The sequence below is a fragment of the Ambystoma mexicanum genome, chromosome 2p, assembly GCF_040938575.1.
Source record: "Ambystoma mexicanum isolate Mex_15411 chromosome 2p, UKY_AmexF1_1, whole genome shotgun sequence".
Lineage (NCBI taxonomy): Eukaryota > Metazoa > Chordata > Amphibia > Caudata > Ambystomatidae > Ambystoma > Ambystoma mexicanum.
This window is the reverse complement of record NC_090923.1, coordinates 1,001,422,334-1,001,439,953: the sequence shown is the minus strand read 5'-3', so window position 1 is coordinate 1,001,439,953 and position 17,620 is coordinate 1,001,422,334. Positions and strand designations below refer to the sequence as shown.

Genomic DNA, 17,620 nt, shown 5'->3' with positions numbered 1-17,620 from the left:
TCCTAAAGGAGAAAAAAAAACAAAAAACAAAAAAGAAAAAAAAACAGATTTATATCCAACTATATCCCACAGTGTGGCACTCCAAACAAGGTCATGTGTCGCCCCGGTGCAGCACAATATTGGACTGTGAAGATTCCACCCTTCAGAAATCCATGAATATGATTAACGGGAGAGAGGGGCGCACTCTAGTTCCCTGCGCAGTTGTGATGTGACGAGCACAGAAACCAGTAGGAGGTGGCATCAGTGGCTGAGTAGGTTAACTGTGCAGGGAACTCGAGTGCACCCCTTTCTCCTGTTCATATTCATGGATTTCTGCACTGGGGCGACATATGCCCTGCTTTGGAGTGCCAAACTGTGGGCTACTCACTCACACCCCCCATTACCCCACTGTGGGTCTGGGTGTGAGCTTGTTCCTTGCTAACCTGATTACTACAGATACCAGAAGTCCTTGCAGCAAAATCATTGATTGTGAACACCTGCACTTGCTGTGAGCTGCAAGCGGGGAAGACTTCCTCCCTGATTATGTGAAGAGCACAGGTGGGAGGAGAACATCAGTGGCTGAGTAGGTTAACTGTGCAGGGAATTAGAGTGCACCCCTCTCTCCTGTTCATTATATATATATGGAATCAGGGAAATATACCCTGCTGGACCCCAAAGGAGGCTTTGGCTTTTTCCACAACAGATGCATGCGTTTCACCCATCAAATGAGATCTGAAAATAACCACAGATGGATAAAGATGCGTGCTGGCATTTCAGGTAAGATGAACCAGAACCCTTACATGCCTTCTAGGAAATAAGCAATGCCTTTGAAAATGCATTTTTTGAAGAATTACCAAAATCCTACGGTTCATGGGATTTGTTTTGAATGGACCAAAACAAAATAAAAAAGTTAATGGCAACGGTTTTAGACATGAAAGGGACAATCCGGTTCCAAGACCTTATATTGCACACAGGTTTGAAATCATTACACTGTCAAATCATACATTTGTTTCACCGTTTTTAAAAATCGCAGACCAGGGGCCGGAGGGGGGGGGGGGGGGTGTGGCGGCAGAAGCAAAGCAAGGTTGTATAGTGATATTCACCAATAGAAATCTATTCAGGTATCACAAAGGCAAACTTTACAAAACTTATCACAAGTGCTGTCAGAAGGCACATTTCAATCAGAAGTGCAAACAAGGTCTTCATATCATAGTGGAGTTTGGGGAGAAGCTTTGTAAACGGCACATGTGGAAATCTGTAAAAACACTCCTCTGCATGTTTAGCAATAAAATTAAGCATCATTTAGAAAAGAAAACCATTTGATCTTTGTGCAAAAACACGAAAGTGTTGAATATAGAACTTAAAAAAAATAGCACACTTTGCTTTTATAGGAAACTATAAATGGCAAACGTTTTTTTCTAGAAAACGAAATTAAAAAAGAAAAGTAATAATGTTCCCAACTAGCTTTTTTGCCCAGTCTATTGATGGGTTGTGTCTACAATTCACTCCATTGATTCTTAAGAGACCTCAGAGTTGCTGATTTTGTTGATTATGCGCGACCGCCGCGGGATGCACTCCAGGTCATACTTGCTTTCGTAGATAGTGGGGCAGAGTCGCCAGCGATTGTTGCGGTAGATACCCAGGTAGGTGTACACATCTGGCTTGTATGAGATGGAGCACTTTATGCCCGCGCTGCGTATGGCAGCGTCCACGTCCATCACCTGCTCTTCAACAGTAAAGTCCTCATTATAGACACAGATAACATGCTTGCGGTCTGAGTTGGGCATACAAGGACTGACCTTTGCCACGCCAATCCTCCCGTCGACCACTAAGGTGGCAATGCCACGCCAAGCATGATCCACCTTGAAGCCTGTATCCAAGTGCATCAGCCACTTTCCGCTCACCACCTTATGGTTCAGTGCAAGTTCCTTGATGGTATCAAAGGTAACATGGCGGCCACTAGCCTGGAGTCGTTCCCAGTCTTCCTGCAGCTCCGTCACAAAGCCAGCATCTGGGCAGAAGTTTGGCCCATAAACAGCAATCCAGCCTACTGCCTCCATGCTACGCTCAGGGTCACCATAGCGCAGCACCCGTGATGGGCGATTAGTTTCAAGCCAGTCCTCAAATTCTGCCCTTGGAGTTTTCCGGCCATCAAAAATCAGCCAGGGGTCCATGTCAGCAGCCATGGATTCGGCAGCATAATCGTCTGCTAGGAAGTGGCCATTTTTACCCACCTCTTCCTCCTCGCAGTCGCCCATTATCAATGTACTATGGCAGCTCTGCAAAGAAAAACAGTAAAAGGAAACAAAGTGATAGCAAGAGTGAATAAAAAGGGAGACATAGAAATCACTATTTTTATTTAACATGATCTGCCACATGGAATACAAGGCCTGTACACCCTCCCAAATAATGTACTTGTTTGCTGGTATCTATTATAGACCTCACAATATTCAACATTGTGTCGTTCCATTCTTCTACTCAAATACCCAGAAACGAATGTGCTTTTGCCATACAGCAAAATCTTACCAGCCACGTCAACCTGGTACACAATCACTTCCACACAACCCTTTCCTACCCTTCCTCCCTCCCAGCATTCATCTTTCTTCCAGTGGTGGGACAAGGTGAGCTTTGTGATACACAGCCATGCAACATCAAAACAAAGACGGGGCATCCTCGATTTGTTATTTAAGGGTGCAATTTTGCTTTTGAATTGCACCACATTATATTTGAAGACTTAGGTCTGTCATCAGAGGACATCTGCACCTCTCCCAGTCCTTATGAGTGGTGCCCACTAACATTTTACACCATCTGTTTCTTTCGAGCATTACATTACTGAGAACTGCTGCAGTCAGAACACTGAATGCTTAAGGCATTACAGTGGGATGAATTAATTAAATCCTTCTAAGCAATTCATTCACAGGATTGTTCGTATCTGAAGGAATGGCATGTTTACATAAACAATACAGTATAAAGACGTGACAGAGAAGTTCCCGGTCAAGAGGTTATAAATCAAAAGAGAGCTCACAAAGAGGTCATGTTGTTTCTTGCCAGGTACGAGTTGCTGGCGATCTTCGGGCTTCCAGCACTTTGTCCACCAGCACTAGTAGTCCAGCATTTGTACAGAATAACCAAAAAGTCAGGATGTGCAGAGCATCTCAAATCCGACGGGTGAGAATAGAGATATACCTTACTATATAGGCTTGACAAGTTAGTGAAGGAACTCTAGAACTGACAGCCTGAGAGAAGGAAGTTTGACTGCAGAGCTTGTGCCTCCCTAGACTTGAGGATTCCGATCAGGGCTTTGAAGAGATCTCCGTCTTACACTCCGCTGGGCCAGAAAGACCTCCTAAAGAAGACAGAATGTACACCACTGGTGGAAGGCAGAAAAAAAGACAAATTGAAGGCAGAAAAAAAGACAAATTGATAGCCATAACGACAGTTGGTATGGCCGAGAACAACAAAGCGTACTGAATCTCAGAACAAAAAAAAAAATAAAGGCTTGCTAAAAAAAGGGGTCTCAGAGGAGAGGGGCGCCCGAAACATACCACAGGCCCAGAATGCCCAGTTGGAAGAAACATAACATACACTCCAGAGCAAGAACATTTGAGGATAAATAACTTATGCATATCTCTGTTTCCAGAGGTGGTGGAGAGCTGGTTGCTATTGCAGAAAACACCAACTATGTGTCTGCAGTTCCAGTTTCGAAATGCTTGCATTCCCAAGGGCACATAGAACCCTGGGCCATAAGTCAACTGATGGAGGACTGCAGAACTCAGCCACCATCAGAGACTGAGCATGAATCTCCGGTGCTGGTCGCTCTCCAGCAAAGAGCGAAGTAATCTTACCGCAACGCCAAGAAAGCAGCTCACCACGTGAATACCATCCAAAGCAAACAGACTGATTCGAATGCCATCCGTGCAAAAAGGGTGGCAACAAAAAGGTTATCTCTAATAATTCAAGGGACATTTTCCCATGATAAATTATCATTGCCATACTTCTGTTATTTCTACTATTACTCATTCACAATGTCTAGTAGACCTAATTTTTTTCTGAACAGATTGTCAAGATTTTAGAAGATCTCTCATTCTATCTTCCAAATGTTCAGGCTCAACCACACAGTATTATTCTCCACCTGCCGCGCTGACCCCTTTAGTCCCTACCAGACACCCCCTCCACCAGCCCAATGCCCCCCCCCCCGGGTCTCAATGCCTCAGACAGCTCCTTCTCCAACACCCCCAAAATCATTTATTCTTATTGTATTGAACTCCTCAATTGTAAACTTGTCGTAAAACCATTGCTAATAAATGGGTCCCTTTGCACACAGCTCACCTATTAAATGTTAGACTCATTTCTCAAATCCCTCTACTTGCCAAGCAGTTGGAATGGATTGTGTTCCTGCAACAACAGGCCTCTGTCGAAGATAATGACCTTTAAGATCAGCAGAATTTGAATACAAACCCAGTTGTAGCAATACATTTACTTGGAGTGGAGGTGGACAGAGGCAGTGCCACAACCATGTTTTTGTTAGATCTTCTGCAGCCTTCGGCACAATCGACCACAGCAACTTGGTTTAAAACACAAGCCTTTCAGGGTACGGTCCTCAATTGGATTCACTGCTCCCTTATGGATTGCACCCAGTCAGTGGGTTTGGGGTCATGCACATTCAATTAAAAACCTTAGCGTGTGGTTTTCCACAGAGCTAACTCAATTGCCTCGTTTTTCTAATATAAACAGGCAGACCTTTGGCTGATCTACTACATAACAGTGGCCCTTTGTTTTCTAATTATTCTGATGAAACTCAAATATTGGTAAAACATTCGGGGAACCGAGATCACACTTCTATTACTGAGAGGGAGCATCTTTCGCAAGTGAACAGTGATGGAAAATCTTTACAATTTAGGAAAGAAAGTGTTTCTGCTTAATTCAGTCTCAAATCTCAGAAGCTCAATTTTTCATCCTGAAAGCTGTGGCTCACGAGTGATCCAGTAGTTTTGGTCAAGAAATGTGGGGATCATTATGAATCCAGATCACCTTCTTTCTCAACAAGTAGCAACCTTTTCCAGAAATTGTTATTTCCATCTCAAAGACAAACACATGTATTACCTGAACGAGTGATGGTAGTTAATCCTTTAATTTCCACCATACTAATTTCAGAAGATGTTGTCTAGGTTGCAAAAATTCAAAATACAGTGATGAGAATTTTGCTCAGGTTGTGATGATTGGATCACGTGTTGCCAGGTCTGGCCCAGTTGCACAGAAGGCTTTTTATTTTAATTCTTGGCATTTAAATCATGGAATGCCATGGTTCAATCCTTTGCTTGAGCCGACTGAAATTCTGCCACTTTTTCCTTACCCAAACAGTGCCAAGACCCTCTGGTGGTGAATGGTCACTAGGGATGTAACGGTATACCGTTAAAGATACCATGAACCACTCAATTGAACAATAACCGTCACATTGTTTATACCGGTATACCGTTTGCACCGTTAAGTGTGCTTTTCAATCTGATTTGGAAAGGCTGCAGTAAACAAGTGCTGCATAGTCTTGGTCTTGCACTGTTGGATGTGCCATCTGCCAAGTAGTTTCAGTTGGAGCAGTTTTTAATGCCATTCCATAAACCACACGTGCCTGACACAAAATCAACATGTTAGCAATAGGAAGAATAAATACAGTGCCAAGAAGGGAAAGGGTTTACTTTGGGTTGGCGGGTTTGGGGCTTATATATTTATAATGGATAATGTTTACTAAACATATGACAATGGGGTATTTGCCTGATTCTATCATTGAATTTACATATAAGTCACACGGCTTAATTCAATCATCCCTGTGGGTATTCCCTGCTGCCATACCAAAGGGTAACATGTCCGTGATTACATTAACACCTTTTGGCCTGCAAGAAAACTAAAGGCTGTAACGTAAAGAGAGTGTGCGTGTGTGTATGCGCAAAAGCTTATACTACCATCAGCCTCCATTGATCTGTGGAATGCAGGTTATAAAGATGGCAACATGTTCATCTTCACCAGTAGCCAGTGGGGGAGCTAAAAGCCAAAATGACCATTTAAGAGGAGTCCTCCTCCTCCTCCTCCTCCTCCTCCTCCTCCTCCTCCTCTTCCTCCTCCTCCTCCTCTGTTGAAAAGCCCAATTCTGGCCCTGGGTGCCTGGTTTTGTTTGTGATGATAAATCTGACAATTTATGACCTTTTAGAAAATATTTAAGATTAAACAAAACAAGGCAGAACTTTATGATGAAATGTGGGAGAGTTTTAATGACCTTTATGGATAATGCTAGGTTGAATTATAGAGTGGAGTGAAATGGTTTACTTTCAGGTACTTTACATATAGGGGGGGGGGAATTGTGTTGTTTATGTGGTTGTTTTGTGTAGTCTTGTTTGTCTGTTATTTGTTTGATATATCTGGTTTGGTTTTAAGTTAATTTTACATTTTGATATGGTGGGATATGGGGTCATGGTATGAAATTCTGCTGTATTGCTTCCTGCTATTGTATATTTTGCAGTTCAATGACTTATGATGATGATACTGCTTGTTGAATATTGTTGAAAATGAGAAATAAAGAGTTAAAAAAAAAAAAAAAAAAAAAGAAAATATTTAAGATTGGTTAACTCCATCTGCTATACCGCGATAACCATGATATACAGTCATTTGGCAAGAAGGTTATAGTACCGTCATAAAACTAATACCGTGACACCCCTAATGGTCACCCTTTATAAAAACCTTACTCAAACAACTCAGTCCTTCTCAAGATGAGAGGTCATCCCAACCACATCCTTATCCCACCTATAAAAGACAAGTGTGCTACACAAGATTCACTTTTGTTGCATTACATCCACAGCCCCCTCACAAGCACATCACAACCTCATCCCACGACTACCACATATCAACCCCATATACAGCATAATACTCTGATACAGTACAATACATACATGTAAGCTGCTTTTTAGATGAAAAAGCAGAAAGGAGGGTCAGAAACGTTTGGGTCAAGAGCTTTAGCTTTCTGCCAAATCTCTTGAAGCTATTTCCGATAAGCATCCCGGTGACAAAAGGTCTGTTCGAGTTTAAGACACTTTAGAGGCGCCAGTGGAGAGGTTATGATTGGGGAGGGAGTTGCCGATTAGTGCTTTGTTTCCAGGCTGTTTGGTACTCTGTGCTCCACTTTGGCTGTATAACATTAGCATTTCCCCTCATATGGCTACTATGTGTTTTGCACATGCCCCATTGCTAATAATCATAGAAAGAGAAAAAAAATAAAGAGAAGAGGGTCCACGGGCTGGATGGAGATCGTTTCACTACACCCATTAGTTTTGCTATTTGTACAAACAATAGCTTGCACATTTCTTGCTCTCGGTTTACCAAACTGCTTGACACGCAGGTAGTTGGTGCCAGAGGAACGCAGGAGACTAGAAGGAGAGTATTTGGTCAGGAAGCGTTGAAGGAGTGGTCACTGGCTCTAGATAGCCTTGTGGATGATACAGAGGGAATTGAATTTAATCTGTGCTGAGAAAGGGAGCCAGTGAAGGCTATGTAGGGCAGGAGAGATGCGGTCCCTGCGTTCGAGGGCAAGGATAAGTCTTGCTGCCCTATTCTGGGTTAGCTGGAAGGGTCACAGGGTGGAGGAAGAAAGATTATGGAGGAAGCTGATGCAATTCTAGCGTGGAAAGAACCAGAGCACGGGTAACATTGAGTCTCTGGGGGGAAGGCGAGGAAGGATAGAGCTCCCGCGAGAAGGAAAAGCTGAAAGTGGGACTTTTTTTGACAGTGTCCTGAATATGAGGGATGAAGGAAAGGGAGGAGTCAAAGACTGAGATTCCTGGCTTCAGAGACGGGGGCATTGGGGGAGCCCATGGACGACGGCCAGAGTGAAGGGAAGAAGTAGGATGCAGGGGACCCAATAGGGAGAATCTGTTTTGCTGGCATTGAGGCAGAGGTCATTAGCAGTTCACCAAGCCTGGATGGCAGAGAGGCAGTCAAGGATGAAGGAAACTGCAAGGGCGTCAGTGGGAAGTTTGAAGAAGAGTTGCTTGTCGTCAGCCTAGCACTGGAAGTTGGGGGTGAAGGAGGAAATGAGACGTGCCAGCACAGAAAGGTATATGTTAGAGAGCCAGGGCGACAGAATGGCGCAGCGGAGGAAGTGGGGGAGGAGAGAAGGCCCAGAATTATTTGAGGAACGGTCAGTTGGGAAAGAGGTAAGCCTATCATGTGCCCGCTACAGGTTACCAGGGGTATCATGGAGCCTTTTTGTGAGGATGGAATGGTTCAGTATGTCAAATGCAGAAGAGAGATCAAGGAGGATGAGGACAGCAGGGGAGGTGGAAGCAAGCAGTTCTTCACTGATGTTCAGAAGAGCAGTTTCCATGCCTCTGGATGCTCGGAATCCGGATTGGTGGTTGTGAAGACCGCCAACAAGATCGGTATGAGAGATGAGTTGGGGGGAGGGCCAACTTCGAGCAGTTTCACCTGCAGATCACGTCACTGGGCTGCATTACGGGGTTGGCAGTAAAACTCATTGGTAGACGGCGGGCTACTGCAGAGCCGATAACACTGTTTCCGCCACCTGACATTCCGGGGCCACCGGGATATCATAGGCGGTGGAACAGTTATTTTCCATTCCCATGGAGTCGGAAAGGACTCCATGGGAAACCTCAAGCACCGGCACCGTTATGAAAAGCCTGCCGGTAGGGGCCTGAACTCCTGGCAGCTCAGAACTGCCGAGAGTACTGTGCCCCTACTGGCAGACTCTTGTCCGGAAAGGATGCTGGTACGTTGCTAGTGGCACCCTTATTTTCGGACTGCCAAACTTGTAATGAAGCCAATTGTCTCTATAAGCTGCTCCAGTACACAACTACATTTTTTAAAAGGCCCGCTACATGATCCCAATAATAATACTTATTGGTCAGGCCCTGGGACTACAGCTCATCTGGATTTATGAGAGGAAAGCACGCTAGTCGGGAAGGCAGTCAATCTAGTTCACCAAGATCCAACTGTGTGCCTGCTGCGAGCGCCGGTGCATTGAGCAGAATAGGGTTTCCTTTTGCGCTAGCATTTATGGAGAATTGTTAGAAAGGGGATTTACATAGTTGTTGCTCCGTGCACTAGGCAAACTCCCATGTGTGACTTCTCACTACAGCCAGTCAAACTAGAGACGTTCTGGTGTTACTTGTATTGGGATGGGTAAACAATAGAAGAGAAGCTCGGACTTAAAATGGACCCATTAGGGGGGATGTGCTCTATACTCTGGGTTGGCCGCCAAATACATATTCATCCGCTAGCGTGGTATGAACAGATTTGCAAATCAGGACTCTAGGGTAGGAACATTGAGACATGTTATTTCCAATATATCCTTTAGTGTGACTAAACAGCATTCCTTAACATGTTGCAACCATTGGATACATTTACTTGTAAGGACATTGTATCTTTTCTCTACTTCACTTCCTTGGTTTGGGTACATTAGCCATCTAGATCAACTCCCTCCTCTAACCCCTCCAAGTATTTATTAATTGGTCTTTCGGCTCCCTTCAAATGGGTTTCTCCCTTCAGATTCCCAAATCAACCATTTGTGAAGGTTTTTTTTATTGTGCAAGCGCCGACTTAACGACACTTCACAAATACCCATACAGTATACAATAATACTTACGAGTCTGTAAATATCCAGTCTAGGTGCTCCACAAAACTCCCCAGTCGAGATTGACAGAGCTCCCTGGTCCCACTACAAGATATGATATAAAGACTGTACCCTACATTCACCACAAAGAGTGCACTCCACTAATGCTGAAGTACCCTCTCGAGCACACTGAACCTCGGCCGTTTTCACTAGATTTAGACACACCCTCAAAAATTCCATCCTTAATTTAGGCCAAAATGTTTAGGTTTATCAAAAATTGAAAAGGGATCTATAAACCTTACGGCCTCTCATTTGTGTAATAGGCGTAATCCAGTCTGCTCGAGACAGAGCCAACTTCACACCCAATGGATTCTCAATCAACTCAGCTACCGTACAATCACACCCTCCAAAATACCCATCACACAAGTTTGCAATCGCACCAAGAACATATTACAGTCTTTATTCAATTCTCGTTGGATGTCTCCATATAAGGAATCCTCAGTAGAAACGTGTATGCATCTAAAAGTAGTTAACATTTTCCAGTCCAAACTCTCAGTGAGCATCCAAGGCTATCCATCGTAAATGGAGAACCGGTTTCCATTTTCTGCCCTCCAGACGTGCCCAGTTTATCAGCTGGGAGTTGTGAATAGTATCAAATCCAGATAATACAGTGGAGCAAACAGTATTTACCAACACTGCCAACTCAATATTGACCACTAGCCCGCCGACTACTAATAGGTTTTGTAGACCACCGCCCCCCAATTTCCACAGTCGCACACTTACGATGCGTGCTGCTCCCAACACATGTTCGCTTTTGAAACACGCTCTAGAGGTCAGCAACTAAATAGAGCATAATAATATAGACATCTGCGCAATCTCAGAAACTTGGAGCTCAGAGGCTGTAGGCCCTAGCTTGAATCTAGCGATTCCGAAAGGGATACGTTGTGAAACGTATGGATGGACAGGAAGGTAGAGGTGAGGGGGGGGTAGCGTTCAACCTAAGAGACACACTATCAATATGGGAAGTGCCAGGAGTGATTGTCAAAGAAATCGACTCGCTATATATGCATGAATGCATTGTACCCAGTCAACCTTATTCTCCTAGATCGCCCACCTTCATTAAAGGAGAGTTGGATAGAAGCTCTCATCAACCTTGTGCTTCCCAACTAAAACCTTTGTCGCATTTTATGACTTTGGGCGATTTTAACCATTGGCTAGGTGACTTTGAAGATCCACAAGCATTACAGGTACAAAAAGCCATTTTAGAACTGGGATTTGAACAACAAGTAACAGACCTACTCACATTCTGGTACATATGCTAGATTGGATAGCCACTACTAATATTTTGTGTCAAGATCTGACAATTACCCCATGCCCTTTGTCAGACCATGCTTTTATAAATTTCTCTATTACAGTACTCTTTCCCCATCAAGCTCAGAAACCTATCCATTGGCCATGTGCTGTCACGCAATCAGAAACAGCTCATATTGCACCTCTACTGGATCGTAATGTCAACTTTTTTATTGGACTCCACGTTATCAACGATGTCAGCAAAGCTTGCTTCTAATATTCATAGGATATCTGACAATTTAGCACCTTTACAACTCAAGAAACAGAAGAATTCCAAGAAAAAAAGCCAACCTTGGTTCTCTACTGATTGAAGGAAGCTCAAGGCCAAAGTACTAAAGGCATTCTACTCATGGAAAGCTGCACAGACTGCTATTCATCGATTATCCTATAAAAACCTAAGTAAGAGTTACAAATTAGCAATTCTTGAGGTTAAACAAACATTTCACAATCAAAGAATAGAAAACGTGGTTTCTAATACTAAAGAAATGTTTAAGATTCTAAAAGAACAAGAGTCTGTTCCCTTAACTGCCGACCAGCAGGAGATTTGCGATGCTGCCTGGTGTCAAAACCTTCAGGAGGGCATGCATAACAAACTCTTGGGCAATATGACAGGTATGCAGGAAAGGAAAAAGACCTCTCCAGTTGCCTCCCTCTGTGAGCCTCAAACACCACATAGAAGGTAACTAATCATCCCTCAATTCAAATTTCAACCGATCACAGAGGAGACTCGTCAAGATGTCATTGAAAAATTAAAACCCTCTCATTGCAAAGGCGATGCCTGTGCCTCTCTAATGATAAAAACGTGTCCCTCACCCCTAATAAAAGCAATTTGTAAATTTGTTAACAAATCCCTGGACAAAGGTATAGTCCCCGACGACCTCAAACATACGATGGTCACAGCTAGCCTAAAGAGAATTGGACTAGCCAGGGACAATCCGCTTAATTATCGCCCTATTTCAAATACACCCTTTCCATTAAAGATTTTAGATAAAGTTGCATATAGAGAAATAACAGAACACAAATTCATACCCCATTCTGAATAAACACCAATCTGGGTTCAGATGGGGTTTCGGGACTGAAACCTCTTTGCTCAAACTAAAATCCAACCTGCTCAAGAGACTAGACAAAGGGTCATTGTCCCTGCTAATGTCGCTGGATCAATCCGCGGCTTTCGACTTAGTCGATCATTCCATCTTGAAACATAGACTTGTAGATGTCGCCAACTTTTGGCCCCTTGCTGTATCTTGGGTTGCCTCATTTTTGGCAAATAGAGTAAGTAGAGTCTGCTGAGAAATAGGAGAAGCTTCGCCCATCCCAGTGCTCTTCGGGGTACCTCAGGGTGCTAGTACGTCACCATGCATTTACAACTTATTTATGACACCATTCTTTTCCAAACTAGACAGAGAGGGTATCATGTTCTGCAATTATGCAGACGATACACAATGCGTCATCCCAATCTCAAGTAATCACGAGCATGATGAAAAGGAACTCAACAGAATCTTTACCATCATAGACTGTTGGATGCTCAATAATATCACAAATGACAATAAGCTTCGATGCACATTGTATGGCAAAGAAACGGATCGCAACACATTGTTGCACTTCAACAGCAACCACCCGCAAAGCCTAAGAACTAACTTACCATTCGGTCAGTTCCTAAGAGTACGCAGGAACTGTTCGGAAACTCAACAATATCGACAGCATGCATTACACCTTGAATCTAAACTTCTGGCACGTGGCTATCTTAGAAAACTACTTAAGAACACACGCAAAAGAGTTCTATGCATCCCAAGGGAAACTTTACTCCAACCTAAGAATCATGACATACAAGAAGACCGAATTACCTGTGTGACTACTTTTGGACCAGACACCAATAGTATCAAGAAAATTATCAAACAATTCTGGCCTCTTGTTCACCAAAATCTTCCGGAGGAACCATTACCCAGGATGGCTCTCAAAAGATCTAAAAATCTTAGTGAATGGCTCACTCATGCCCGCTTGCCCAAAAAGACAACCAGAACAGGGCCCTGGGATCTCAGAACACTAATAGGCCACCATCCATGTGGTAACTGCACAGCCTGCAAGTACACAAGCAAAACTAAATCTTTTACAATCGAAGGCAGAGAATGGTACCTTCGACAATTCACCAATTGTAAGACACCCAATGTGATATATGCCATAGAATGTCCTTGTGGTCTCCGGTACGTGGGACAAACTAAAAGACCGGTACACAAACGCATTGGCGAACATCGTTCTAAAATAAGATGCCATGCCACCACAGCACCATTGGTTCCTCACTTTCTGGAATTTAAACACACACAAGACCAGTTGAAATGGTGGGTCCTTGATAAAATTCAGAACACCTCTAACATCAAAAATGCTCTAAACCATAAGGAGGCTTGGTGGATTTTTAAACTACGGACAATTGAATACGGATTGAATGAAGCCTCCCCTCCAGATAATTACCACCACAACTGAACAATCTTTTATGAGTCGGCTGACACAAAATTCGTTTTGACACGTTGCAGGCCAGGATACAGTAAGAATGGTTTCTACACTAAAAGTCCTTCCCTGTGTCATAGACTAATTTCACCCCACTACCCAGTAGATATAATATCCCCAGATGACACTAGGACTGCTTTTTATCGTGATATATCATCTACCCTATGTTGCTTTGCTACCCCCTTCGGGGTTCACACGCATAATGCCCCTCCCAGAACCTCACGGATTGAACACCGCCCCTGCAACTTCTCACCCAGGGATATAAGCCCATTGCCATCTCCAACTCATGGTTCCTTTTATATGGGCAGTATATACCTGCATTATAATACTCTGAGGTCAGTGGGAGACTTACACACACTTATTCTCCCCGTCCTCAGCCCTACGTCACCAATAGGGCACACTGAGCCAACCAACAACGGCCCGCTTCCTGAGCGAGTTGTTTATTTGAAAATAGCATATATCTTGTGCAACTAGAATCTTACTTTATCATCTCGGCTCCAGCCCTCCCCCAGGGCTCTCTTCATACGTCACTGTTACGGATCACCATAACCCGCACATATGAACGGACGGCTTGCAGCAGACGCGATCCTCGCAGCGCATGCGCGAGCTGAGTAGCGTCCCTGGTCGTCCACGGGTACAGCACACAGAGGCCCTGATCTACAACACCTACGTTAGTCAGGGACAGTATCTGCTGACATTTTCGGATGGCCCCATAACCTGAGCGCAAGGCAGGTACCTCTTGGTACACGCAGCCGTTACAGTGCATGCGCGAAGTAGATTAGCAGCTTGGACCTCACTTCTGACACATGCGCATTTTGCACCACTCTGAATATCAGTCGAAAACGCATGCGCGTAGCCCAGCAACACACCGTCCCGGTGCAATACATCCCGGACGCAGCTCCAAGCTCCCCACCATCACGCAGTGGATTATTAGAATCACGTTACTCCTTCCCTTTAACTCTGTTAAGGTAAGGCTCGATTGTATAGCAGTTTCTCCCGGGGACTTACACTTCCCTAACGAATACAGCACGGCTTTTTCTTATGCATTTTTCCTTAATCCTGCCCTTTTGCACTTTATAGGAAATACATCGATACGAACTGTCTAGTGCATTCTGCCCTTGATTGATTCTGGCCTCACACAACCGCATAGTTACACGCCCGGTGCAGCCTTACAACAGCCTGTCCCAGTGCCCAGGTATGATTAAGCTGTATGCCCTACTTTGATACCTCCAAGCCTTATGACAACCAGTTGGCATAGTTTATATGTACATAGTAATTTATGCCTCGCATCTTCACACGCCTTTTCCTTTGTTGTGTGTTTTGATCTTTAGCTTCCCCAGCGGACATTTCCGCTTACACAAGATCCTATTGTGAAGACCAACATTAAGGTCACACACGCAGTCCACAAGTTCCATCACGACCCTTCCCTGCCCAGCCCGGACACACCCAAGGTGAGTCTAATTTTACTTCCCTCCCATTCCAGAACACACATTCACATGTGTTTCTGCGCTTTTGTTTCCCCCCCCCTTTTTTTAAACTGCAGACCCAGTTACACTTGCTCTTAATACAAAAATTAGAGCTAGTATACTTTTCAAAATAGATTATTTAAGTTTCTTCTTTCTTACACATTATTGTAGGCTTTCTCAATCCTACTGGCCCAGAAGAAGGCTGTCCATTCAGAAGCCGAAACGTCACTGCAGCAGGCCTCAACCTGCTGTTAGCTAAACATCAGGGATTTTCAGTTCCCGACGTAGACCAAGGATTGGCAACCACCCTATCAATACGCAAGATTCCACCACAAATAGAACTTTTCCTGATTCAACAGCCCTTAGGGGATAGAAAAGTTAGGCCACATACCTTGAATGTATTGAATCTTGGCCATTACTGTTTTGTTAATATTGCATCATAAATCTGTTGTGTTATTACTGTATGGATTACAATCCAGCATTGCTTCACTTGAAGATCACTATATTAGCAAAAATCACGTTTGTCTAGTTGGTTTTTCTTCTCTCTTTTTTTCTGTTTTTGAATATTAGGAGCTAATTGATTTTCAAGAATGGTTTTTATACAGAAAATAATCTACTACTAAATCCAGCATTGTTTTCCATTTCCAGATCCTATGTTTTGACTTAGATATGGGGAAATCTGGTTCCAAACGATGTCTCCATTCCTTGACTATATGTAATGTCAATAATTTTTTGTATGCTTATATGTTGTTTCTTTGATTTTTACTTATAATACATGTAAATAAACACATGTCCCCTGAAGTAAGGGATGTAGAAAAGTCGTTATGATTTATTCTAACAACATTAGTGATGTCTCTAAAATGCGGAGATAATTTGAATATTTAGTACGCTGGGGTTAAGGTGATTAATTCCAACACCACTACAGTTTCTTACAAACAATACTACATTCCACAATTTGAGAATGGTCTAATTTTTCCGGCGGCTACCAACCCCCTCAGTTATACACGGATGCTCAATAATAACCTAGCTCTCAACAAAAGCAAAACAGAACTTATGCTTGTGGGGAGCTCTGACACTTTAAAAAAACTAGACACCAATTATCGCCTGTTTTAATCACCCTTGTAACAAAACTAAAAATTCTAGGAGTGATGCTGGATCAATCTAACCATGGAACCCCATGTTCAAGCATTATTACAGCCTCCGCTTATTACATTAAATTACTACACCATTAGAGCTCAGGAGAATAGCTCAGGGGCAGCGGGCTCGGCTTGGAAGCAAGGCGACATGCAGCAACACAGGTATGATCCCCGGGTCCGCACTTAGAAACCTCTGGGTATTAAGCGCGTTACAAATAAACTATCATATCATATCTGAAACCGCTTATCTCCCAAACGAGAGCCAAGATCAACACCAGGGCTATAACTAACTAACTAAGATGGACTAATGCAGGAGTTTACTAGCTGGTATTAGTAAAGGCGAATTACACAGGCTACAAAACAAAAAAAACAAAAACAAACAAAAACAGGGTAGTAGGAGTAGTCTTGGAACTTTCTAGCTTTCTAGAAGAAATCATCTAACGACCGCTAGGCCATCTCTACACTGGCTACCTATTGAAGCACGAATAGCATTTAGGCTTTTGACCATCACCTACAAGTGTAGACTAGGCACTATGCCTGCATGTCTTCAGTCCTCCATTGTAGATAAACTAACTGGAAGGGTTTTGAGGTCTAATGGACAGAACCTACTCACTCAATCAAGATGTAGAACTGTCAAAGCAGAAAAGGGAGCCATTTTTTCAATAGCTCCAAAACTACAGAATAATCTTCCCAAAAGTTCCAAGATTACAAAGTTAATTGCCTTTAAAATAACTCATCTGTTTAGATAAGAATATTATCCTGGCTGAACACCTAAGCTCTTTTGTCTTGTTCATTGTTTAATTGTATACATGTATGTAATTACTGTGATGTAATGTAATAAAGCAATGATGGGACAACCTTTGCCTTGTAATATTTCAATAACTGAGTTACTGAAAATGTGCAAAAGGTTGCGTGTATCAGTGGGATAAGTTTGAACTCTACGTTGGCTTCTCGAGCATCCTTCAGACTGTGCTGATTTTACCTTAATGTCCAGCTAGTACTTTAACCAACGGAACTTCCTGGTTCTGTATCAACTACTTATAGCTGCTCTTACGCGAGCCATGGTTCTTAAAACCCTCATAAGCATCAAGATCACCAAGAGGCTTTTTGGGATTGCTCAGGCACAGAGTCTTGCCCAAAGACGTTCTCTGTTTACAGTATCAAACGCTCTGGACAAATCCAGCCAAGCTCCGTAAAGTGGCTGTCCCTTTTTTTTTTTTTTTGTAACTCGGCCTAGTACATTACCAGCACATTAAGGGAGGTCGAAAGACCCTTATGAAAGCCAGTTTGGAATTTTCCCAATACATTTTCTCTCTTTATTCAGTCCTCCAAATTTCTTAACACAACCGATGCAAAGAACTTTCCATCTACGTCTAAAAGGACGATCGGGCGGTAATTCGATGGATCGTCCTGATCGCCCTTCTAGTGTATAGCAATAACAATTACGTTCTTCCAGGAGGTAGATAGCCTCTTGCATATTAAAGACAACTGTCAAAATTGTTGCCCACAGAACAGTGTTCGCTTTTAAGATTAAATTTGTGAGGCCATTTGGGCCCGGTGCTCTTGAACTTATT

General features: G+C 43.2%; 1 protein-coding gene across 2 annotated transcripts in view; it reads right to left on the bottom strand.

The window, feature by feature from the left end:
• Positions 1 to 918: 918 nt before the first annotated feature.
• LOC138567009 (UPF0696 protein C11orf68 homolog) overlaps positions 919 to 17,620 on the bottom strand; it is a 71,825-nt gene continuing 55,123 nt past the window's right edge. For both annotated transcript variants that reach the window (XM_069644813.1, XM_069644812.1), the window contains exon 2: positions 919 to 2,258. In XM_069644813.1, coding sequence (XP_069500914.1) covers positions 1,497 to 2,237 — 741 coding nt within the window. In that variant the 5' untranslated portion in view covers positions 2,238 to 2,258 and the 3' untranslated portion in view covers positions 919 to 1,496. The remainder of the gene's footprint in view (positions 2,259 to 17,620) is intronic.